General features: G+C 40.6%; 1 protein-coding gene across 1 annotated transcript; it reads right to left on the bottom strand.

The window, feature by feature from the left end:
• Window positions 1–4,945: 4,945 nt before the first annotated feature.
• ccdc122 (coiled-coil domain containing 122) lies at window positions 4,946–11,768 on the bottom strand (the record flags this gene model as incomplete). The annotated part of the gene is made up of 6 exons (XM_080758529.1): window positions 4,946–5,395; window positions 6,743–6,816; window positions 8,132–8,248; window positions 8,809–9,207; window positions 9,719–9,837; window positions 11,525–11,768. 6 exons carry the CDS (start codon window positions 11,766–11,768, stop codon window positions 5,323–5,325), a joined length of 1,026 nt encoding a protein of 341 aa, XP_080614655.1. The 3' UTR covers window positions 4,946–5,322.
• Window positions 11,769–27,330: the final 15,562 nt, after the last annotated feature.

Here is a 27,330-nt window from a genome sequence, read left to right as displayed (position 1 = left end):
GTAAAGTACAAATAACTCAACATTTTACTTTTGAAAGGGAAAAAAAGCACATGTAAATGTACTTAGATACTTTCCACCACTGAAATACACCTGCATCACATACAGTGAGAGAGGATGGCAGAAATGCATGATGCCACAGTAGCCAAAAAATGGATGATGCAACTCTGACAGGCAGGAGGGACATACTGTAACAATAACAGCCTTCTATCACTGCAGGCCCTGGGTCTCTCTGTGTGTGTGTGTGTACGCAACATGCAAACGTTCCTGCATTCACACTTCCAGCTGTCTTTGCCGGCAGACGACATGATATACAGTACACTGGCAGGCAGCCAGCGGTAACAAAAGGGAGGAGACAAATAACCATCAATGTGTCTATCAAAGGTTTCCGACAGTAGTCACAGCAGGCTTTTCTTGGAGCATGTGCTGAGACATGAGGCGCAGTCTAAAACAAACAACTCTGCTATATTGCAACGTCAAATTATAGGTTGTCATGTTCTGTTTTGCTCTAGCTGTTTGCACATTCGCTACCAGAAGTGTTTTATGTGCAACTGAGCAACTCAATGTTTTATCAAAAGCTTGTGCTGGTGTGTGTGTGTGTGTGTGTGTGTGTGTGTGTGTGTGCATGTGGCGCAAACAGGAGTGAATAGGTACAGTATATTCTAGGGATGTGCCGATGAGACATTTTGGCCGATATGGATATCCGATATAATGAATTGCTGTTATGGCCGATAACCGATATATCGATATGAGATTTTATAGTTTGATAATTATTGGGCTTCAATGGGTTCATGTGTTCACAGGGCTGCAGACAACAGGGCTAGCACATATGAACTGTGTACTATTATGACGTGTAGGTGTTCTAACACGATGAGTCAGAATGCTTACGGCACCTTTTGGAAACAAAACCAAACAAGAGAAACAAAACAAAACAAGATTTATGAGAGCTATTGTTCTGGACTTCTAAAGCATTTTAAATGCACGGTCGGTGATCATGCTTGCCAGAGAAGAGTTTACACAGGGTGACAGGTTTGGCAACAGCACGCTTTTCTTCTTTGGACTTCCAGCAAGAGTTTACAAGAAGATCTTGTGAACTTTTTTCCTTAAATAATCAATGAGATTCCCAAGAGCAAGAAATAGAAGGCATGTTAACCTCAATCTCACAATTTGTCGTGATGTGTGACATGTTGTGAGCTACAATTTATTATTTTTTTCTACTTTTCACCTCAATGACATGCCCAAAATACAATAGGGATAGATGACTAATTTCCCCCTGCTCACTTGGCCCAAGACAGAGTGTAACATCTCTCAATGGGTCTGGTCTCAAACTACTTCTATAGAGTGAGTGATGCCCATGGGCACAACACCACTCTGACCTCGTTCCTCCCAAATTCGCCTCAAACATGTACGGTTGTAATGCACGTAACTCCAGAAGCGTTTGCCCCACCGACTTCACATTTGACACACACGTTCCACCCCCCCCCCGTAGGGAGTGCAGTGCCCGGTATCGAGCCACCCAAAAGGCTCTGGTCAGCTCTGCCAGTGGGCCTAATCAGCCAAATTCCCCTCACCTGTGCAATTTCCAGCCTCTGCCTCAGCCAAATGATTGCCATGGCAACCCCACACCTGCACATTGATTACTTAACCACTCCACATTCAGTTTGCATGCACTCTTCACACACAGGCAGACAGACAAATACAGAGATCTCCATATGGGACACAGACAGATAGTTAAAACGGGTGCTATGACAAGTTGACAGCGGGTATTATTATTAGGTTCCCAAGTTGCATCGCTCTCAAGGGTAAAATGCATTCCACTATGCTGCAACCAGACCGTGGAATGACCTACCAAAGAACATGAAGGTTCTCGACTCCCTGCCTACCCAAACCCAGAACTAACGTAAAGGTACTATACTTAAATTATCGGTAAATGGTGCAATTAGTGCCCTTCTCCGCCTCTTCGTCATTTTGTCATCACATTCCCACACAGATGGCAGCTAGGGAAACCATGCAAGGCACCAAGCTGCTCATCAGGAACAGGTAGGAGTTCAGTGTCTTTCTCAAGGACACTCTGGGTGACATGTAGCCAGAGGAGCCGGGGTTTAAACGGGATCCTTCCGATACCCGCTCTACCTCTAACCTCTTGAACCACTGGCCCCACTGTGTACTGTACTGTACTGTACTGTACTGTACTACTGTACCAATGTGTTTGGCTCTCCTGTCTAGCAAGAAGCTATGTGTTGTATATTTGCACAGAATGTCTGTGCAAATATGCACAGAATGTCTGAATCTTTGTCCTGAAGGGTTTGTGCAGGGTTACAATGTTGTGTGTGTGTGTGTGTGTGTGGTGGCCACTAGTGCCACCACACACGCGTTGTGTACACGTGTGTTTTGCATGATGCATGGCTTGGATGCATGTGCGTCCACTACATGTGTGTGATGTGGTGGACGGGTTGAACAGAAGAGGTTATGAGAACAGCATTGAAGAGGCAGCTGGGAGGTTAAGCTGGGAGCATGCTAATGAGGCTAGCAATGCAGCACATTGTGGAACAGTAGTATCTCTGGTGACTGACTGACTGAGAATGGCTAGCCTGGTAACTTCTGGGTAATTAACACATTAATACCGGGAAAGTGTCATTCTACATTTTAATCACTTTAACCATTATTTTATACTTTGGCTATTCCAAAATAGCCGATACCACTTCTTGCCGCACTATGAGGTTGTAGACCTGCTTTTTGATAGAAAAGTCTTGAAAATGTGTGCAAATCTTTGAATATGTATATATTTTTATAGCGAACATTTTTAACTCATATCTTTGCTTCTGGGGGTCCCTGGAATGAAATATGCTGAGACGGGGATCCGTGACCAAATACATATCATTTTGGGGGTCCTTGACATACGTTTTTAACTCAAATCTTTGCTTCTGGGTGGTCCCTGGAACAACATATTTTCAGATGGGGGTCGGAGGCCAATTACACATAATCTTTGGGGTCGTTGACATGAAATATTGAGCACCACTGATACAGAAACATAGGAATTTCAGAAAACTGTTCATTGAAGAATTCCCCATGGCACACTTCCAGGTGAACTCCCCTGGTGAACTTGATACTAGTGTACAGTATGTCTATGGGTTTCCTGCATGTGTTTCCCAATGAAACTCCCTGACCTTTTCATTATCATCATTATCAGTAAACCTTTTGCACACAAGTGTTCTGTAGGAAAGCAGGTGCGTGGGAGAAAGAAATGGGTTGACGAACTTGACGACAAACTTGCAATTAACCCTTTTCAATTAAACACCAACAAAAATGATTGTCTTTATCTTACAAAATCTTATAGTAAATCTGCTTTTTTAACATAACCTGAATATCTTTTTTTGCGATACATTGTGACGTGCTGTGAGATTACATATCGGCTACTTTCAAGATTTGTATTTCTCTCACTTTTTCGTGCCAATGACCCCAATTTGATAGATTTGGCCGCACAGACCCATATCTGAAAATATTTCCAGTACTTTTACTTCTACATCCACTACATCTCAGAACCATTTGTACTTTTACTCCACTACAATTATTTGAAAACTAAATACTTTGGCGATCTTTTGATTAGAAAACATACATTAACCACTTCAACCCTATACATTTCGGCCATTTGAAAAGAGCCGAAGCTCACAATGCGTCGCAACGCGACTCATTGAGAGCTTGTACAGGTACATTTTGAACTTGTGATATGGGATATTCTGCAACATAAATACTTTTACATTTAGTACTTTAAGTACATTTTCAATTTCCGTACTTTTACTTGTAACAAAGTAGTTCTAAATGGCAGTATTGGTAAAACAATTGAGTACTTTTTTAAGTGGATGGTGTAACATCACCGGTCCAGAATCCACTTTAAGACCATGTCTTGAACTATTGACCCATAGGAGAAAACACAATTCCCTGTCTTCCATGTCTCTCTGTAGAGATACATTCGTGAATGATTTTTTTTTATCCTCGAGTATATAAGGCGCAGTGGTATAAGGAAGCGAGAAACCGCCAGGCACTGCCGACAAGACAAGAGAGACTGCCTCTATATACGCATTATCAGAGATGACCATTTTCTGGCTCAATCAGTTCGAGAAAGTGCGGTTGATGAGAAAGCACCGCCCTTTCCGTTAGTTCCGGGTGGAGGGGCATACAGTCGTGCCCTTGTGTAACCGACAGAGGGACTGTCGCCTCGGATCCACTCAGCTGAAGCCAGTGGAGCTGAAGCCTGGAACAGCATGTACCAAACGGCATCAACTGCTGCGACTGCAGCTACTGTCACAGGGACACACTTGGGCTTTGTTCAGGATGGGGGCGGTTATTCGTTGCAGTGTTTGATTTTGACGGCACATTTTGATTTCAGTTTGAGTCGGTCTCTTGGATAGTCTTAATTCAGTTTTAGTCACCTGGAATGTTTTTGTGTCGGTCTGGTTCTTGTCCAGTCGACTAAATATCATGAGACTTTAGTCGACAACGTCTACAGTTGATTTAGTCGACTTAAATTTATTTTTGGAGGGCCTTGATGCCGTCGCAATGACTGATTTTACCCTTGCTGAAAATTGCCGATCTACAAGCTCATTGTAGAGCTGCTATTTTCAGCATGCAACCAAGTGTAAAATGACTGGATCAATAGTCCCTTCCTAACAATTTAGTCTAGTTTGTATTTGTTGATGGAAAATATGTCCAAAATATTTAGTCTTAGTTTCAGTCGTCATAGCTTAGTTTTCATTTAGTTTTCCTCAGTGAAAAAAGGTAGCCAACGAACATTTCTTGTCATAGTATTAGTCGACGAAACACTGGGTTAAGGGGACACCAGAGGGATGAAAGCCCTGTCCCTCAACCATTTACCAAAGATGTCCCTGGTGCTGTTTTAAAGTGTGACCACTGAGTAAAGCAGGACTCAATCACACCATGCATAGTTTAATGATACCACTTGTTGAATAAAGATACACTTTACAGTACAGTAGAAAAATACAGTGGTGAACAATATGTTTATGTCTAACTAAAGGCAAATACATTGAAGAGAATTGTTTACAGCAGGCTGAAGCTCTAAGAACAGCAGTCCGAGATGCTGAACAAAATGTGAGCTCAACTGCTCATCATGTCTTAAACCTACATTTAGTTGACACTACTGCCCCCAACTGCTTGATTGCAGTAACTGAACCCTCGGAAGAGAACTTGTAATTCAGCAGACAAAATTGAACCCAAATATGCAAGGGCAAAACCACTGTCCAAACAACACTGATATAAATAAAGTTCATTGCCGACGACAGCAAAACAAGGTTGATGACTGGCTCCGACTTACAATGGCTTCAGCAGGCTGTGGAGCTCTGCGATCTGTCTCTTCATGTGGTGGATGTCCTCAGACGTCTGCCTGAGTGAAGGACACAAAATGGGAAATCATCAACAGCAGTCCCTAGGGATGGAGCTTGATAACCGATACCCGAAAAAATCCTATAACCAGCGTATTGAGTACCCGTTATCAATAAGCTTTAATCAATCAAGACAAGAGGCGATCAAGAAATAAATCTAATCATCCATGCTGGTAAAAACATGTCGGCCCGAAAGTGTATCGATACCTGCCAACCAGCGCTGTCCGGGTAAACAAAATGACGCTTCTAAAGTGGTTTCTTTAATATTATTTTATTGGTAAAACAAAAAAGGTAAATTGCCTTCCGTCTATTGGAACAGTTCTGTATTTGAAGGCCCTAGTAAAAGATACTGGTTTCGTTCAGAATTTAATGTCTCCCGTCTTTCCACAAAATAATAGAAAATGCTCGATAGTGGGCTCGATAAGAACCCGGCTCGATAAGCCTGATCGATAAGGTGATCGTTATCAATAGAAATGTACGAGCTCCATCCCTAGCAGTCCCACATCTATGGCAGCGGCACAAACATAAAGGGCTCCATTTTCATCACGGCTAAACACCTTGGCCTGTATTTTGCGTGTCTTAAGTATCAGGTCTTATTCCCTAACTTGAGTAAACTAAAGGCCTGGAGGCGTGATCAATGCCATTTGGCTATTCTGAGTGGCCAAAGAGCATTGATCACGCCTCCAGGTCTTTAGTTTACTCAAGTTAGGGAATAAGACCTGGTACTTAAGACACGCAAAATACAGCCCCTTATCCCTAAACTTCTTTGCCTTTTTTTGCAAAACATTTTTGAATAGTTAAAATGGCCAGTCTACAAGCTCACAACGTGTCAATGTAGATTGGCTAAAAAGTGGCAAAGTGCGTTCAAACCTGAAAATATATATTTGTTTCCAGTCGCTTCGATCGCTTCACTTTAGTCGCGCAGGTGGTAAAAATAAAAGTCCCTTCGCTCGCGTCATGCCATCAAGCCGATTGGCTGTAGTGTAGACACAGTAATTTAACTTTGGGAGAGTAACCTTCTTCACCCAAGAGGCGTTCAATATATTTAACCTAAAATTCCTGCTACTACATAATTTATGAGCAGCAAAATGTCTTAACATGTTGTTTTCTTTCCACCGTTGCCGAGTCCCGGCGGTCAGTTCAGTTCAATTTCTGTATATTTTATTTTCAGCATGCAACCAAGTGTAAAATGGACTTTCTGTTCTATAAAATGTGAAGGATATGGCAGCCATTTTAACCATGCAGCAAACAAGATATTTTTTTGCCCAGTAAACATAAAATGGAGCATTAAACGTATGGATGCGTAATGCATATCAACCAACATATACAGTATGTAACATTAATAATACCTGTCGATGGCCTGGGCTCTGTTCACCTGACAGTGGAGGCGCTTTACAATGGCCTCGTGACGTCTGTTCTGGATCTTACCGAGAGGAAACACAGAAGAAGAAGAAAGAAAACATTTTATTTGAAAGGTTTAAACCAGTGGTTCCCAAACTTTTTCATGTCAAGGACCCCCAAATTGACACTCATTAGCCCGCGCCCCGCGGACCCCCATTTGAAAAGATATGCCAGGGACCCCCATAAGAGAAGATTTGTACGGCTCTAGCAGTGATTCGCAACCCGTTTAATTTCAAGGACCCCCAGTTTGACATGCATTAGTCTACGGACCCCCATTTAATAGCATTTCTGTCTCTGGGACCCCCAATTTATATTGTAAAATCAATGTTATTTTAACTCTGAGAGTGTACAAATGGAACCAAATGGAACCATTTGTACACTCTCTGAGTTACAGACCCATCAGGGTCCATTTCGTTCCAAACTATCATTTAGCTGGGGACCCCCTGGAACTCCCTCAGGTACTCGGAGTCCCCGGACCCCACTTTGGGAACCACTGGTTTAAACTACAAAAAGGTTAGGATGTTAACTACTTTAGTCACTGTTTGGGGAACAACATAAAAATACATCTAAAGCAGGAGAATCACAGCATGCTTTGAAGTCGGGATGAAAATAAATTGTTAACTCATTGCAACACATACTATGTCAAACTCTTCTAATCTGATAGTGGTAAGTCTTTGTTGACATTAAGGAAGTTTTAGACAAGATACCCATGTACCTGTCTAAATACTTCCTTAATGTCAACAAAGTCCACACCCACAACACCAGAGGGAGTTCAACAAACCATGTGCAACCCAGATTCGGGAACTAACAAGGGACTAAATTAATTTCGCTCCTATATGCCACCAAAATGTGGAACGCCCTACCAACAGTCATTAAGACATGCAAATCCCTTGACTCCTTCAAAACTGCTCTCAAAGGGCACCTACGGACGGCCCCCGTAAAATCTGAATCACCCACCCACCCCTTTCCCCCCTCACTGTATATGTATTTTTTCTTCCTTTTTACCTTCTATGATGATTTCCCTTTTTTTGGCTATATTAGAAGTGTATATTCGTACGTCTCTAAATGTTTTGATGAGTTCAAAATGGTGGGCCCTATTGTAAACAAGTGTAATGCTTTATGGTGTCGTCCATTCACAGTTAACAGTTTTTGTATTGAGTTGTGCTTGAAATGTACTGTAATTCTGCAAACTGTTAATCAATCAATCAATCACCTTCGATATCCCAGGAGCACAGCACAGACAGAACCAGTGTCACAAAGAATGCTAGCGGTGGTCAGTATTAAGGTTATTTTCTCCAGGATCAACATATAAAGCAAGCTCTCTCGTTTTGACATACCTCAATGTCTTTCTTGATCGGGTTCTGAGTCTCAAACTCTTTGAGCAGAAGGTCTCGCATCTCGGCCACAGTATTCCTCAGGACTGAGATCTCCCTCTTTCGATCATTCACCTCTTTCTGTCAACAAAGTATGCACGCACGCACGCACACGCGCATACATACAGTATATAGTATAAAATATATGTGTACACAGTATATACCCTGACTGAGTAAATGCCAAAACTATCTTTGTGTTGATAGTCCTAGTGCCTAAATAAATAAAATGAATTAAGCGTAATTGAACACAGGAAATGACCAAGGACCAGATCAAACAGAACTAATAAAGCGAATCACCTTAAGAGCTTGTCTCATCTTATCTTCAGCAAAAGGCAACAAGATGCATCGAGTGAGAAAAGAAGAACTAACCAGGTGCTCAACGGAGATAGCAAAGCGTGATAATGATAAAAAGGTGCTCACATCACACAGATCAAAAACGGGATCAAGACATAGATAAAAAGAGAAGGATCCGGGCACTCAAAGTAAAAAAAATGAGGAACGCCTTTATTAAATTAAAAGGGCAACTGCCAACATGTTTCGACAACAAGCTCTTCATCAGGGCAAGAATGAAGTCTAGAAGACATTCTTTTTTTTATCTAAGATGCATCAAGTGTTAATGAGCCAGGCCATTGGTCACACACCTTTGCCTGCGCCTGCTGTGTAGCGCTTCCATTTTCCAAATCCGCTCTCAGCTCCTCCTTTCTCCTCGCGAGCGTCCGCACCAGGTCTCTCTTCTCCTCCAGCACCTTCTGGGCCACCGTCTGGCCCTCTGCGTGTGCGACCGCCGCCCTGTGGCCCTCCATCTTGTTGCGGTAGGTGTTGTAACCGGCCAGCGTGATGGAGGCCTCCTCCTCCTCTTCCCGGTTACGGAGGAGCAGCTTGGCGTTGTGGTCGTGGATGTCGGTGATGCACTGCCCGAGGGCCTTCAGGCGGCACTGCCGGTCCTCCATCTCCCCTTCCAGCAAGAGGAACTCCCTCGTCTTTGACCTGAGGTCCCGCTGCGCCTCCTCGCCCGTCCTCTCAATGTCTGACAGGACGGCCTGGAAGTGAAACAAGGAAAGGGTAGTTAGTGGCCACTAAACCCACTGGATTTAACCCATTTTGACCTGAGGAGTTTCCTGAAAAACCCATGTAATTGGCCGCCGACCCCCATCTGAAAATATGTTGTTCCAGGCACCCCCCCAGAAGCAAAGATTTGAGTTAAAAACTTTGGCTCTGAAAGAATATATATTCAAATATTAGATTTTTTTTTAGCAGAACTACAAGCTCGTAGACACTCTGTACCACGCTATGAGCTGCGTGTTTGTTCGACAGCTACAATAAATTGTTCTCTAATCAAAATGACATGTTTGTGTTTTGTTTCGTGTTTGTTTTTAATACAATATGCTACTACTATTGTACTACTAATAATGTAGGTCTGTTTGTTCGACAGCTAAAAAATGTGTTCTATAATCAAAATGACATTTTTTGTTTTGTGTTTGTTTTTAAGATGGAGGAGGTGGTCATGCATTGTGAAGATAGTGTATTGATAATAGTGCTGTATAGCTGAACCTGCAGAGAGCCGAGTTCCTGTTGACTCTCATGCAGGGCCTGGTCCTGGAAACGGCCTTTATCACTGGCATCTTTCAGGGCCTTGGTCAGTGGGTACACTGTATGGTCACTTCCTGCCTCTGGAACGACAAGAAGGTGACAACAAGGAGTTGTCGCTGCACGTTAATGATAATCACGTGAAGACACAGTTGTCACCTTGTCGCTGAGATAACGTGAAAACGCAGTTAATCACAGGTCTCAAGCATGACAACGTTAACACAGAGTTAATCATTTAATTAGGCTATAATTTGGGACCCAGAGTGGGATGAATACTTGAAAGGAGTCCGCTGTGGCCGGGAATAACAACGTGAGTCGACAATGTGAGAGGTTTTCTTTTTTCTTTTTTAAATTTGACAACTAAAAATCTTTTTAGCTCTTTAACTTAAGCTAGCACCGTGAAGACGGCAACTAGCAAGACAATTTAGCAATTAGCGTCAGTTTACTGTCATGAATAAAACGATGTTACTGTCAAATTCAATTGTGATCTTACCATTTCCCAAAGGATTGGCGTCTGCCATAGCCCTTTATTTGCTTTGGCTAAACAGCTATCACTTTCCAACACAAAAATAACAATATAATAGGAACACTAAACCAAATGGTCTTTACTCTTTAACAACAATAAAACAGCTCTTCTCTTTTTGTGAGTTTTTGACAAATCTAAACCAGCAAATATAAGACTTCCGGTAATCGATCTCTTCAAAATAACCCTCTAGAGTATTGAAAAAAAAAGATTAATTTGCACATTAAAACGATAAATTAAGCATTTAAAAGACGGAGCCCTACACCGATCATGATCATCTACCGACTACCGATGAGTACTGTGTAGTGCGAAATGCGACCAGGAGAGGGCGCTGCTTTCTATTTTTGGCAAACCCTAAGTCATTCATACTGTTTTTGAGTGAGGAACAGCAATGTCCCTAAATGTCCTAACCCATGTCCCGAGTAGGCCTATAGTCTAGTAGTATCCAGAATGTGAACATGTTGAGTACACCAACGTTTAATGTTAGAAATGTTTAGTATGTGTCACCACTGCATGTAGAAACTGCAGGATGCTAACTTGCATATGTTGAGCAATTTTCATAATTGGCATATGTGACCATACCATTAACAACCTATAGAAGGCAAAAGAAGTCAACATTTCATCATGCTATTTTTTTTGTGTCATCTGTATGATTATTATCATATGTGACTTATTGGACCCCGTCCTTTATTTGTCTGTTTTGGATGTTGGTCGTCATGGCTGCCAGTTCCCACCTGATGTTGTGTTGGTCGTCGTGGCTGCCAGTTCCCACCTGATGTTGTGTTAAGGCCTATTCATAGTCTGGATTTTCGGTGGTAGTGAGGTGACCACCACTCCGGTGGTGAGCTGACCACCGGAGCTGAAATAACGTTGAGCGGTGGTGAGTAAAAACAGAGAGAAGGGCTGGAGCAGTGGCGGTGGTTTGCTCTTCACCGTGGCTCGTGACGTCATGTTGTAGTTCGGTGGTCACCTAACCACCGAAAATCCAGACTATGTATGAGCCTTTAGTCGTCATGGCTGCCAGTTCCCACCTGATGTTGTGTTGGTCGTCATGGCTGCCAGTTCCCACCTGATATGATGTATGATGTATGATATACTCCAGACCGTACTGAATAACTGCTAGCTTACGTAAAGTCTTCAGGCTATAGGACTTAAGTCTAAGATGTACAGGTCATCAGGTTTGTTTTCTTCTCCAAAGAGAATGATACGATCTCCCACCATGCAACAGCACATCCTAGACGTCTCACTGGGGCCTTCCCCCTTGGGCTCAACCTTCTTCCAGGAAGGGGTCTCTGGGTTGAATTTCCACGGATCATTTAAGTACTGGCCCATTTTGTAGCCGCCAAATATGTACAGCTCTCCATTGTAGGCAAAGGCTGTGTGATAGTAACGTCTTTCTGGAAGAAACTGTGCTGAAGAGATGTTGGTGCAGGCAGCTGTGAAATCATCTGGTGGTGTTTGGCTGGAAACTGAAATGTACTTGTGTATCATGGTTTATGGTCGTACGGCTGACACAGGACCAGAGAATCACAGACAGAACTGGCAGACATCTATCATTCATACATTTATCTACAGCAAACATCTACATCATTGTAAAACAAAACAAACATAAAAGTTTAACTGCTAAACTTGCAATGAAGTAGACTTCTGTGTTGTAACTTGTCAGACTAGTATCCCTCTGGTGTTTGTACTGCGACTACTGTATGTAAACCTGCACTATGGGAAGTTTCACATCGCCAAAGTGACGACACAAAAGTGTCGTCACCTCCATTTACCTCCATTTGTGTTTCTGTCTACTTCTCTCTCCCTTGACTTTTCTCCATCACCCCGACTCCTCGTCCCCCTTCCCTCCTTTCCCTCTGTCTCCTACATGTATGAACACTCAGACCCAGTTCCACCTGTGCCACTACGCGGCCAGTCACGACGAGGAAGAGTTCCCCAACGCAGGGAGCTTCATCCCAGAGCACTGGCTACGTGACGGGGGGCCCGGTGGCTTCCAGCACCACCCCTACAGCTTCATTCCCTTTGGGGTCGGTGTGCGTGCCTGTGTGGGAAAGAGGGTGGCCGAGATGGAGATGTACTTTGCTCTCTCCAGGGTGAGTCGGTGATCGGAATGGAGGGAAAATACACACACACACACACACACACACACACACACACACACACACACACACACACAGTGTTGGCAACAACGGTAACTGCGGTCACACCATGAGAAACAGAGGGAGGTTGAGAGAGAGTGATGGACGAAGAAAGTGATCAGATGAAGGGGAAGATAAATAAAGAGGAGAGGGGAAAGGAAAATTAGTTAACAGTATGGCCCAAGTTCATATAATTGTGAGTCTCAATTCAGCGAAACATCTCAAGGCAGTTTTTTTTATCTAGACTTCAGGTGCTCCACATAAGTAGCAATAGTGACATCACTTATAAGTGCTATAGCGTTCTGATCATTCTTCTTCTTCTTCAGCTGATGCAGCACTACTATGAGGTTCATCCAGAGGAGTGTAGAGGCCAAGACCAGGACCCTGCTCATCCCAGCACAACCCATCAACCTGCGTTTCATACCCAGAAGATGAACCAGTCAACCTACACATGGTAACTACTATAGGCCACGTCATAGTATAGATTAGTATAGATTACAATGGTTTTGTTCTTGCTTACTGTAAATTGCTCTGGATTAAATGCTTAAATTGTAATTAAAGTTCTCGGTCGCGATGACTGAGAACTGAGAAGCCATGGCAGCATGTCTTATGAAAGCATGTTGTGCGGCGAAAATAGCCTACAAGCTCTCAGTGTTCAAACTAGCAAAATGTGCTTTCATAAAATCTTAATAGTCTCACATATGTCATATAAAAACAAAGGTTAAAGCCTCAAACTGTGATTTCTGCACCTTGTAGAACAGCAGGTACAATATTAGGCTAAAAAAAACATAATTTTACATATTGTGTAAATTGTTTAGGAATCGGCACTAGTGTGAGCCTGTGTCACAAATCACACATTAGGACTTGGTCATACAAACATTTTCAGTCGGGACATTTAATTTAGCTTTAATCCACGCCTAACCGGATCACAATCAAGAGTCACTTCCATTAAGCAGCATTAATGCTGCAATCTGTAACTTATTTTAGTGAATAAAAGGATCTGTATGGTAGAGCATGTTAATACAACATACTGTAACATCCCCTCAGGCCAAGTGGGGATTCTATCCTGGCTGAACAATAGATGTTTGGGCTCTCACGTTTGGGTTTGAATCTTGTGTAGGACGTACAATGTACAGATTTCAGTTTAAATCATTTTACACATCTCTTGGTGCTGCAAACAACACACATAGGACATTAATTATATAAAATGGCCAAATGATTGAACATTTTATTCTCTTTTATGTAAAAGGATAATCAAAAGTGTTATGTGTTACCAGGAAAGATCTTTGGCCAAGATTTTCTATCTGTGAAGTTTCTGAGAGTGAGAGTAATCAATTTCATTTTACATTCTATACTTTTTGCAGGCTCTGCCTCATCAGCTGTCAAAACCTGTAGAACAAGAAGACACGAAGGGTATTTGTTTTAGAAATCAAATGAAATCAACTGGTTGTCGCCGACACCACGGAGGTTCACTTTATACTTTAAGTGGAGTGGTGCACACAAGAAACTACCCCTGCACTGTAAATGTGTAAAGTTTGTGTTTTTTTACAGGTAGCCAGCTGCACTACACAGTAAAATCATCAGTGTTAATTTATCATTTTTTCTGTTCATAAGTTAATGAACACTCTGGTTGAGCCTTACGTATACGGTATACGTTCTACCTGATATCAACATCAAACAACCATCATGAAACCATAGGCTGATTTCGTAGTAGGGTTAGAAACTTCATAAGGCTGAAAACACGACAGGCTGCATGAGACTGACCTTATAGTACACTGTGATGGAAGCAACACACAGCTGCAGCTAATAAAATGAACAATGGGTATTTTAGATTTAGGCAGACTACTGTCAACCTACTATGTACTATGCTTGCACATTGGCACACCCGTGGCACTGGGCACACAGGTCAAACATCTGCGCCAGAAAGCGTTGTAGCCAACGCATGCCGACGAGGCGTCGGATGCATGGCAGCGTCGTTTTTTTTCTGGTGTGTAGTTTGTTGAACTGACATTGGCGCGTTTGCTTCAATGTCAGAAAACAACAAGCTAAATGTATAGTGCTCCTGACTCATAATGGTTAACACCTGGTCAAATGTTATCGATGTTGAAATCCACACTTGAAAGCATCGCAGCCGGATGCTCTACCCCAGTGGTCCTCAAAGTATTTTTTTACTCAGGGCACCTTGTAAATAACCTTTTCATCCACGGCACGCACCCCTGAATGACATAATATTTAGAATCTTATGTCATATTACGGTACGTAAATATGCAAATCTTTCCCCCCCAAGATACAGTATAGGCCTAGTATCACGGAGGAAAAAACTTGAGAGAATATCAGTTTCCATTTATAGTCTCTGCAATTCTCTATATTAACTGTTTTCACATACAAAAACAAAACTTCGGACAACATTCAACACAATGTGCCATACAACAGTCATCACACATTAATACAGAGACGTGAGTTAATTAATACCTTGATATGTCAAAGTGCACTTGATTTCACTCAAACCCAAACATACAGAAAGGGCTAACTTTACACAAACACCACAAAGGCAAAGTGCAATTTACTATTGCATTGAGACTTGGAGAGCAAGAGATGGAATCACACACACACACACACACACACACACACACACACACACACACACACACACACACACACACACACACACACACACACACACACTCTTGTACAGCATTTCACCAACATCTGATCAGAGCTTTCATTAATAATTACAATGATGACAAAGTCCAATTGTGAAGTTAACCCCAGCATCCCAGAATAGGGATGCTGGGGTTCAAGTGGTCAAATATAAATTATTTTCAATCTGTCCCCATTCTGTGGGTACTGAAATAACATACACACTGGTATAGAAAGTCAGGTACAGTTTTAATCCTAAGTGAATTTCAAGTTGGTGTATACTGCCACCTACTGACGTTTTGGTGAAACATCCTATGCTAACCATTCTAAATTAAGCCCTTTGCAGGCCTGATTCAGTTACAATAATAAGACAATCTTAAATCCTTAATTATAAGTTTACCTAAGATCATAGGTTCAAACCTCAAACAAAACTAAAATGCCAACTAAAAACAAAAACCCTCAAACCTAAAAAAGAAAAAATCGCCAACACTCAAATAATAATAATAATTATAATAGGGAGAATTTTAATGTAAGGTAGCCTATAAAAATATTTGACAATATGGTCTAATATTTCTGCAATTGCTTCAAAATGTAATGGAAAAATGTAATGGAATCCCTGTGAAACCCTGTACTCACTGAAAGCAATACAATTTGTGCTCTAAAAGAGTGTGGGGAAAAAGAGATCAGAGTACATTTTCTGTTATACTAAAAGTAGATTAGCAAAAATCTGATTGGGTGCCATAAGGCAGTTGCTATGATTTAACTGGTAATGATAATGAATTTATTTATATAGCACATTTCAAGACACATTTCACAAAGTGCTTTACATAACAGGGTAAAAACAACAACAACAACGTAGTCACAGCTACAACAAGATATCAATAAATGACAGCAAGGACAACATAAAAGCATACACACAAAAATAGAATACGGTATGCAAAAGGAAATTCAGAGAAAGCCTTAACGTAAAGGTGGGTTTTTAGAAGGTATTTAAAACATGACACAGATTTTGCAAGTCTTGAAGGTAGGGCGTTCCATATTCTGTGGCACCCTGGCCCTGTGTGAACCCACTTTGAGAAACCCTGCCCTAGAAGGTAATTCATTAATCAGTTAATTAAACATACCTTAGGAAGCGGGGCGAGCTATATAGAGTCACACTGTTTTGTGTTTACATTAAGCTCTGCTTAGTATAATGAGTGTAAGTAAAACACAGAGCTGACAAAAGTTCACAAACACAACACAACGTAACACTGACACCTGTTGGACACAACGGAAAACAACATGTATTACGCATAGTGCAGATGGTTCCCAAACAAAGCAATGTCATTGGGCAATGGCCACACAAGACAGCTGTCAATCAACTCTAGTCAACATTTTGCAGGTTTGACAGGGGGTGGGACAAAAAAAAAAGATAACAGGAAGGAAAACAGTCTGAGAGAGTGAGAGATCTGTGGAACTGGAAACAGCTCTGTTTATAAATTAAATTATCTGGTAAATGTTGTCACCAAATGAAGAGCCAGCGATTAATATCAGTGCGTTTGAAGCTGGGCTTTCACTCAGTATTTCTACCAAAACCAGCTGACATTAATAACAAGATGGACTGTGGCTGGTGAACTTGTGAGAGACATTTCAACAAGTTTCTGAGTGAGTATGGATGCTATCTGAGAAGTGTAATAGGACATTTAGTTAATGTACTGTCTGTGTCTGTCTACTATTGTGGGTCTCAAGGATGAGGGCAGGACTTCTGAGGACTAAGACACAGCTTGGTGGCTATAATTCAGATCTGCAGCTAGCAGAAGAATTTAATGAGTTCTACACAAGATTTGATGTTCACGACTTTAAAGAACAACACTCTGAGCTGAAAGGGCAGTTGTTGACATCCAAGGTTCACGATGTCTCTTTTGATGAGCTTGGTGTGATTAGGTGTTTTGTTAAGCGTAAACCTAAGAAAAGTCCAGGCCCTGATAACATCGGTGGCCGTCTGCTCACTGTCTGTGCAGAACAGCTAGGCCCTATTTTTCATTTTATATTTCAACTATCTCTTACTCGGCAGAGGGTGCCATCTTTATGGAAGCGCGCTACACTGTGGTGCCAGTAGCCAAGAAACCTCGTCCCAAGGCTCTAAATGACTTCAGACCTGTGGCATTAACCTCTGTGGTTATGAAGTCATTTGAGAGACTCGTTAAAGAAGAGCTCTTGTCAAAAACAGAGTGTTATCTGGACCCTATGCAATTTGCATACAGGGCTAGGGTGTGGGGTGTCCGATGCTACCATCACCTTACTGAACCTTCTTTTCAAACACCTGGATGTTATAGCAAGAAACATGCTAGGCTGCTTTTTGTTGACTTCTCATCAGCCTTCAACACCATTCAGCCACACATACTAGTTGGAAAACTAGCAAACAACTTTGGCTTAGAGACCCTGGTTGGGTTCTGGATTTCCTCACAAATAGAACCCAGAGAGTAAGGGTGAATGGGAAGCTTTCTGGTGAATTAACATCATCCACCGGTTCACCCCAAGGCTGTGTACTCTCCCCACTTTTATATATATTGTACACAAATGACTGCATAAGTAAATATGCCGACAGACACATTATCAAATTTGCTGATGATTCTGTTATTGTTAGTCTGTTGGGTGATGGTGAGGTCAGCCATGGCCCAGTTGTGGACGATTTTGTGTCCTGGTGTGAAGAGGCATTCCTACAACTGAACGTCACTAAGACCAAAGACATGTTCATTGATTTTCGTCGTGGTCCACCTGCTCCTCAAAGCAGTGTTATTGATGGCCAGCCAGTAGAGTTCGTTACTAATTACAAATATCTCGGGACAATTATAGACAATCGTCTAAAATTCGACTGCAACACCGAAATGGTGTGCAAGAAAGGCCAGCAGCGCCTTTTTTGCCTGAGAAAGTTGGCCAAATTCCACGTCGAAAAATCATTAATGATTCTATTTTATAGATCCTTCATTGAGTCTGTCCTCACCTTTGCTGCCATTTGCTGGTATGGCAACCTTGGTGTCAGACAGAAAAATGTCCTTAACAGTGTTGTTAAGGGGGCCACCAAAATTGTGGGGGCAAAATTCAGCGGCCTGAGTCATTTGTATGATGAGCAGGTGCTAAAGAAAGCATTATCTATTAGAGCAGACAGCTCTCACCCCCTATACCGGGAATATGAATTCCTGCCATCCGGCCAATGGCTAAAGACCCGTTACCAAAACAAACGGGTACAAATTCTCATTCATACCTACCTCCATCCGAGCCATCAACAAGGGAAGTAGGAGGAGGTAGACGTAACACTCAATGCACTTTAGCCCTGGTTGCACTTTATATTTAATGTAACATCTTGTGATAATGTATACGTATGTCTGTTGTTCTGTATGTTTGAGTTTTTTGTTGATTATTAGTTTTGTTTGTGTTTTTTGTTGATTATTAGTTTTAGTTCATCATTTTGGACCATGGACCATTTTGGACCATGGGCTAGAGCCCATATCGTACGGCATGCCGTTTAACATCATTTTTGAGGTTTGAAAAAAAAAAGCAATTTAGTGATTATTAGTATTAGTCAGACAAAAACGACTATAGTTATAGTTCATGGTTTTGGAAGACATACGAAAAAAATGAAAAAATGGGTTATAGCCCATGTTTTTGGAAGTTTTTCATCGTTTTTCATCATTTTGGACCATGGGTGTTACGTGCCACGTAGGTATGCTTGTCTTCCTTCCCTCTCCCCTCTTTGCATTCTCTACAGGTCCACAAGTCCAGCTGCCCTCATTGGCCAGCCGTTGATTCCTTGGCTCCGCCTTCAACCAATCATGCACACCTGTGCCCTATAAAAGGGCTGTGTTGGGCTCATTGCAGGATCTCTCTCTTCAACAACAGCAGTCATTGTTTGTTATACCACTGTATGTCTAGCGCATATGCCCTGCCTTGGGATAGGTAAGATGGGGGCCTCTATACATAGACCACACGTAGGCAGAATCTATGTTAAACCACACTAGGTAAGGGATGGTTGCCACTTTTGTATTTATCCTCATTGGACAGTGTAGCTAGGCAGTCAGGCTTTTGTTTTCATGCCAGTCAGTTAGACAGCATTGTGTTCACCTTAGCTGCTTAGTTTATTATTTTGGCAACATCCGTGTCCCCTGGCAGTGGCATACTTTTGTTTTGAACATTCTGACATATTTGTAAACCTTGTAAATATTCACCTGCTTTAAAACCACTAAAATACCATAAGGTAATTCTTGCCTCGAACCCTGTGTTTGTCTCCATTTATTTGCACCTTTTTAATGTTTGGTATCCCATTCAAATTATGTTGTGTTACTCTAGCCTCTAGACTCTGCTAACACAAGGGTTTCGTAACAATGGGCTATAGCCCATATCGTACGGCATACTATAGGCGGCACGCCGTTTTTCATCATTTTTGAGGATTTGAAAAAAATGAAAAAAACGATGGGTTATAGCCCATGTTTTTTGGATTTTTGAATTTTCTTTTTATCCTCGTTTTTCATCATTTTGGACCATGGGCTATAGCCCATATCGTACGGCATACTATATAGCAGTGATACTCAACCTCAGGCCCGCGGGCCACATCAGGCCCGCGGAACCATTATGACTGGCCCACCAATGAAAATCTAAAAAAAAGAAGAAAAAAGAATCTGGAAAATGAAATAAAAATAAATAAATCTGAATGAAGTTATCTTTAATTACATTATTATAAGTAATACTATTAGAGTTGTACTATTACTCGAACGAAAATAAAATATATGAAAGACATATACTGTGTATCCCTATTCCCCATAATTTTATAGCTAAACGGACAGAATTCTATTTTATTTGAATGATGAAACCCAGCTGCCATTAATAGTTGGAAATGGAAATGGAAATTGTGGAAATTGCGGAAATTGTAATTGCGGAAATTGCGGAAATGGTGGAAATGGAAATTGCGGAAATGCGGAAATGGAAATTGCGGAAATTGCGGAAATGGAAATTGCGGAAATTGTAATTGCGGAAATGGTGGAAATGGAAATTGCGGAAATTGCGGAAATGCGGAAATGGAAATTGCGGAAATTGCGGAAATGGATTGCGGAGCAAAAGTAATGTATTAAACAAAACAATTATATTTCTGGTTGATTAAAAGTGCAAAAGTTTTGGTCATCTAAAACTAAGACTAAGAGATGACAATAACTGGTATGCAATGTAATTACATTATGGCAAACTAAACATCTTGTTTGCTCAATGAAAGAGTAAATGTGGGAAACAGAGTAAAATGTTCCCACAGATGGTTTTAAACAGTAACCTAAATCTCAGTTGAGTCATCATAAACCCTGATCATCAGGGGTATACCTTTAGATTCAATCATTCTGGCAGGGGTAGAGGTGTCTGATGTGGATTTTCATCCCTTGACCTGTCACCTCTACCTTCAACCTTAAATACAACCTCCAAATTCTTATTAGTGTGAAATGCCTAGTGGCGCAAGAGGAAAGCATAGGTCTCACAAGCTGAAGGTGGTGGGTTTGAATCTTGCTCAGAGCAAACCTTCATTTTCTGGCTTTTTAAGGCCAAAGTGCCGAGGCAGGCCACCTCCTTCCTCACGCCCTCTTTTGGCTCCGGTGGGAGGGGGAGGATCTTTTTTGGGAACCCGCCTCTGGGGCGGGATTTTTTTATGAGCCTGCCTCCTGGGGGCGGAGCTTAAGAAATGTATTAAGCAAAGTGATTTTTGTACTTTTTACATTAATTTGATTGAACGATTTTATTTTTATTGAGATATTTGAGTTTTTTATGACTCTTTATTTCAGCTGTTTTGTTTTGTTGTTTTGTTTTTTTATGAATCTTTATTTCAGCTGTTTTGTTTTGTTGTGTTTTGTTTTGTTTTTTTATGACTCTTTATTTCAGCTGTTTTGTTTTGTTGTTTTGTTTTGAGTATTAGTTTTTGTTTGAGTATTAGTTTTCTTTGAGGTTTGAACCTATGACGTTTGGTTTATGAAGCCTAGTTTTTATCTATTGAGCCACACTGGCATGTAAGGTACAATCGGGAACTTATATTTAACCAGCCTTTCAGAATTTAGATGAACATTGAAAATGTTCTTCAGGAGACTTGAACCCTGAATGTCCTGTTTATAAACCCCAGGTTTATCACCTGAGCCACACTGGCATGTAAGGTACAATCGGGAACTTATATTTAACCAGCCTTTCAGAATTTAGATGGACATTGAAAATGTTCTTCAGGAGACTTGAACCCTGAATGTCCTGTTTATAAACCCCAGGTTTATCACCTGAGCCACACTGGCATGTAAGGTACAATCGGGAAGTTATATTTAACCAGCCTTTTGGAATTTAGATGGACATTGAAAATGTTCTTCAGGAGACTTGAACCCTGAATGTCCTGTTTATAAACCCCCGGTTTACCACCTGCGCCACACTGGCATGTGTAATACTGTTGAGAATGTCTTACTTAGCACCTTTCAGAATTTAGATGGACAGTGAAAATGTCCAGTGGCAGGTTCGAACTCACAACCTTTGGTGCACAAACACTGGATTTTACTCATGAGCCACACAGGCATAAGTAATGTAGTTGAGAACGTATTACTTAACCCACCTTTCAGAATTTAGATGCACAGTTAAAATGTCCTTCAGGAGACTTGAAACGTGATTGTTCTGGTTGTAAATCACAGGTTTATTTCATGAGCCACACTGGCATGTGTAATACTGTTGAGAATGTCTTACTTAGCCACCTTTCAGAATTTAGATGGACTGAAAATGTCCTGTGGCAGGTTCAAACTCGCAACCTTTGGTGTACAAACACTGGATTTCACACATGAGCCACACAGGCATAAGTGATGCAGTTGAGAATGTCTCACTTAACCCACCTTTCAGAATTTAGAGGTTCTTTAGGAGTTTCATTAGGAGGTTCAAAAACAATGCACACTTTAGGAGGTTCAAACACTGCACCTTTCAGAAGGACAGTGAGAATGTTCTTCAAGAGGCTTGAACCTCTAATTGTTTGATTTGTTGTTTCAGTTTTAATATTGAAACATTTTTGAGTTTTTTGTTGATTGTTAGTTTAGTTTGGTTTGTGTTTTTTGTTGATTATTAGTTTTGTTTGAGTTTCTTTCAGTTTTGTTTGAGTATTAGTTTATTTTGAGTTTCTTTTAGTTTTGTTTGAGTTTTTTGTTGATTATTAGTTTTGTTGAGTTCTTTTAGTTTTGTTTGTGTTTTTTGTTGATTATTAGTTTTGTTTGAGTTTTGAACCAGTAACCTTTGGATTGTAAACCTTGGATGTATCTTTTGAGCCACGCTGGGCTGTAAGGTACAATCTGGGACTTAAATTTAACCACCTTTTAGAATTTAGATGGACAGTGAAAATGTTCTGTTGCAGGATTGAACTCTGGATTTTACTCTTGAGCCACATATTATGCATGAGTAATGCAGTTGAGAACATATTACATAACTGACCTTTCAGAATTAAGAATGAACAGTGAAAATGTTCTTCAGGAGACTTGAACCCTGAATGTCCTGTTTATAAACCCCCAGTTTACCACCTGCGCCACACTGGCATGTGTAATACTGTTGAGAATGTCTTACTTAGCACCTTTCAGAATTTAGATGGACAGTGAAAATGTCCAGTGGCAGGTTCGAACTCACAACCTTTGGTGCACAAACACTGGATTTTACTCATGAGCCACACAGGCATAAGTAATGTAGTTGAGAACGTATTACTTAACCCACCTTTCAGAATTTAGATGCACAGTTAAAATGTCCTTCAGGAGACTTGAAACGTGATTGTTCTGGTTGTAAATCACAGGTTTATTTCATGAGCCACACTGGCATGTGTAATACTGTTGAGAATGTCTTACTTAGCCACCTTTCAGAATTTAGATGGACTGAAAATGTCCTGTGGCAGGTTCAAACTCGCAACCTTTGGTGTACAAACACTGGATTTCACACATGAGCCACACAGGCATAAGTGATGCAGTTGAGAATGTCTCACTTAACCCACCTTTCAGAATTTAGAGGTTCTTTAGGAGTTTCATTAGGAGGTTCAAAAACAATGCACACTTTAGGAGGTTCAAACACTGCACCTTTCAGAAGGACAGTGAGAATGTTCTTCAAGAGGCTTGAACCTCTAATTGTTTGATTTGTTGTTTCAGTTTTTATATTGAAACATTTTTGAGTTTTTTGTTGATTGTTAGTTTAGTTTGGTTTGTGTTTTTTGTTGATTATTAGTTTTGTTTGAGTTTCTTTCAGTTTTGTTTGAGTATTAGTTTATTTTGAGTTTCTTTTAGTTTTGTTTGAGTTTTTTGTTGATTATTAGTTTTGTTGAGTTCTTTTAGTTTTGTTTGTGTTTTTTGTTGATTATTAGTTTTGTTTGAGTTTTGAACCAGTAACCTTTGGATTGTAAACCTTGGATGTATCTTTTGAGCCACGCTGGGCTGTAAGGTACAATCTGGGACTTAAATTTAACCACCTTTTAGAATTTAGATGGACAGTGAAAATGTTCTGTTGCAGGATTGAACTCTGGATTTTACTCTTGAGCCACATATTATGCATGAGTAATGCAGTTGAGAACATATTACATAACTGACCTTTCAGAATTAAGAATGAACAGTGAAAATGTTCTTCAGGAGACTTGAACCCTGAATGTCCTGTTTATAAACCCCCGGTTTACCACCTGCGCCACACTGGCATGTGTAATACTGTTGAGAATGTCTTACTTAGCACCTTTCAGAATTTAGATGGACAGTGAAAATGTCCAGTGGCAGGTTCGAACTCACAACCTTTGGTGCACAAACACTGGATTTTACTCATGAGCCACACAGGCATAAGTAATGTAGTTGAGAACGTATTACTTAACCCACCTTTCAGAATTTAGATGCACAGTTAAAATGTCCTTCAGGAGACTTGAAACGTGATTGTTCTGGTTGTAAATCACAGGTTTATTTCATGAGCCACACTGGCATGTGTAATACTGTTGAGAATGTCTTACTTAGCCACCTTTCAGAATTTAGATGGACTGAAAATGTCCTGTGGCAGGTTCAAACTCGGAACCTTTGGTGTACAAACACTGGATTTCACACATGAGCCACACAGGCATAAGTGATGCAGTTGAGAATGTCTCACTTAACCCACCTTTCAGAATTTAGAGGTTCTTTAGGAGTTTCATTAGGAGGTTCAAAAACAATGCACACTTTAGGAGGTTCAAACACTGCACCTTTCAGAAGGACAGTGAGAATGTTCTTCAAGAGGCTTGAACCTCTAATTGTTTGATTTGTTGTTTCAGTTTTAATATTGAAACATTTTTGAGTTTTTTGTTGATTGTTAGTTTAGTTTGGTTTGTGTTTTTTGTTGATTATTAGTTTTGTTTGAGTTTCTTTCAGTTTTGTTTGAGTATTAGTTTATTTTGAGTTTCTTTTAGTTTTGTTTGAGTTTTTTGTTGATTATTAGTTTTGTTGAGTTCTTTTAGTTTTGTTTGTGTTTTTTGTTGATTATTAGTTTTGTTTGAGTTTTGAACCAGTAACCTTTGGATTGTAAACCTTGGATGTATCTTTTGAGCCACGCTGGGCTGTAAGGTACAATCTGGGACTTACATTTAACCACCTTTTAGAATTTAGATGGACAGTGAAATTGTTCTGTTGCAGGATTGAACTCTGGATTTTACTCTTGAGCCACATATTATGCATGAGTAATGCAGTTGAGAACATATTACATAACTGACCTTTCAGAATTAAGAATGAACAGTGAAAATGTTCTTCAGGAGACTTGAACCCTGAATGTCCTGTTTATAAACCCCAGGTTTATCACCTGAGCCACACTGGCATGTAAGGTACAATCGGGAAGTTATATTTAACCAGCCTTTTGGAATTTAGATGGACATTGAAAATGTTCTTCAGGAGACTTGAACCCTGAATGTCCTGTTTATAAACCCCCGGTTTACCACCTGCGCCACACTGGCATGTGTAATACTGTTGAGAATGTCTTACTTAGCACCTTTCAGAATTTAGATGGACAGTGAAAATGTCCAGTGGCAGGTTCGAACTCACAACCTTTGGTGCACAAACACTGGATTTTACTCATGAGCCACACAGGCATAAGTAATGTAGTTGAGAACGTATTACTTAACCCACCTTTCAGAATTTAGATGCACAGTTAAAATGTCCTTCAGGAGACTTGAAACGTGATTGTTCTGGTTGTAAATCACAAGTTTATTTCATGAGCCACACTGGCATGTGTAATACTGTTGAGAATGTCTTACTTAGCCACCTTTCAGAATTTAGATGGACTGAAAATGTCCTGTGGCAGGTTCAAACTCACAAACTTTGGGCACTAAAATACGATATAAATACACTTCACACAAGTGATTTTCCTTTTTTTTATGTTTGAAAGTATATAAAAAAATGATTATGGAAAATAATTGCGTTTATCTGAAATAATTGCGACTAGGCAACTACTTAATTGTGAATCAAATTTAGTCTTGAATTCATTTAGCTTTGTTGGGAACGTGTGAATGGGCCCTTACACCTCAGCCATCCCAAACAATTCGAAGTATAAAAAACGACATTAAATCAACACTGAAACGATAATGACATGCAAATCAACAACAACTTTATTCTTCTGAATATACTTTTTTTTTTTTTTTTTCAGAACGAAACAAGACTCCTTCAGAGTTAACAGTAAAGAGCAATACACCTCTCAGGACCTGATAACATGGCTCTACTTTGGCAATATCGCTGATGTCATATGCATAAACCTTGTACATATGTCCATATTACGAGTAACGACCCACTTACACAACACATAAAGCTTGATGTATGTGGTGATTTATGTGATGTGCATGCCGTAAATGTAAATAGCACTTCTTCAAGCTCACAACGCATCACGTTCGTGACACGTTGTGAGCTTGTAGATCTGCTATTTACAGAACACGACGCTGGCACGCAATGACGCAACCACGCACAACTGATGCTTTGGCTGCCAATTTTCACTAGATAAGAGTGTCTGTGGATTTTATACGTTTAACCAATAAAAAAATATTAACAAGAGCTTATATAAACACTACATTGGTTCCATTGGAAAATATTTCCTAAAATGTTATGGTTTTGGAGTTGAACATACAAGGACTTCCACACGACAGCAACGAGATTATAAACAGTCCAACAAGACACATTCCAGCCCTTTCTATCTTTTTTTACATCACAAAGTCATTACAGTCACTAAATAAAACCTATCAAAGTGAACATTGTGCTTTAACCTTTATTTACATAAACACTGGCACGGTGACACCACACCATGGCCTAATTCTTGTCTCTAAATCAACTTGTACGCATTAGGAATTGGAACCCATCTCCGACCCAGCGGCTCTTTCCACATGCAGGAACCAAGCGAACCGTGGCGGTGAAACGCGGTTATTCCCCAGTTTCCGGGTCCTATTAACAGGATGTAATGCCCTGCGTATTCACATTCACTTATTCTAGGCTGGTAATGAGGTTAGTCCAGTCGATGTGTTTAAAAGGGTAGTTACCCCAAAACATGTCCTATGTACTATTATATACACACCCCAATAAGGATGTTTTTTTGTTTTATCATTTTGATGACCGAGACCGAATTGAGTCTCCTACTGAGTTTTTCCTTTTCTTAATGGAGATGAAGGCAGGTCAGTGGTCAACAGCTACAACATAGTGACACATATTGTCATAATCGAGGGTGAAAACCTGCTCTTCATAGCGGTCTAGTTGTACCATGGCTTTGCATCGGTCTCTGTCACGCTGCAGAATAGTGTACCTAGTGACCTGGTCATCAAAATATTGTCTCGGGCATGGTACAAAAACAAATAAATCCCCATTAATTCAAGGCTTCATTGGGGCATGTTCATCGATAGAAAATAAGTCATTTGTTGGGTGAAGAATTTCTTTAAAATATTTGGAATGTTACCCGAGATACAATCTGCTTACGTTAGCAGGTAGGTCTGTTTGGAATAAGAGCTTTCTTTCTCTTACGAAAAGACGTTGGGTGCGAGACACAACCAAGTACAACTCAGGCGGTAGTGTGTGGCTGTAATCAGTAGGGAATGTGTCGAAGGAGTAATATCATTGGTTAAATCACTGGTTCTCAACATGGGGTTGGGGGAGAACCACAGGGTCCAAATGGACCGTTATGGGTCTGTAACTCTCTAAGAGTGTACAAATGGAACCGAATGGACCCTTACGGGTATGCAAGTCTGAGAATGAAATGAACACTGAGAATGTTACACTGTAAGATTGTGGTCCTATTGATTAAAA

The sequence above is a fragment of the Protomyctophum bolini genome (assembly GCF_963924005.1).
Source record: "Protomyctophum bolini genome assembly, chromosome: 24".
In the NCBI taxonomy this organism is placed as follows: domain Eukaryota; kingdom Metazoa; phylum Chordata; class Actinopteri; order Myctophiformes; family Myctophidae; genus Protomyctophum; species Protomyctophum bolini.
Note: the sequence above shows the minus strand (reverse complement) of the source record. Positions and strands in the feature narration are given on the sequence as shown.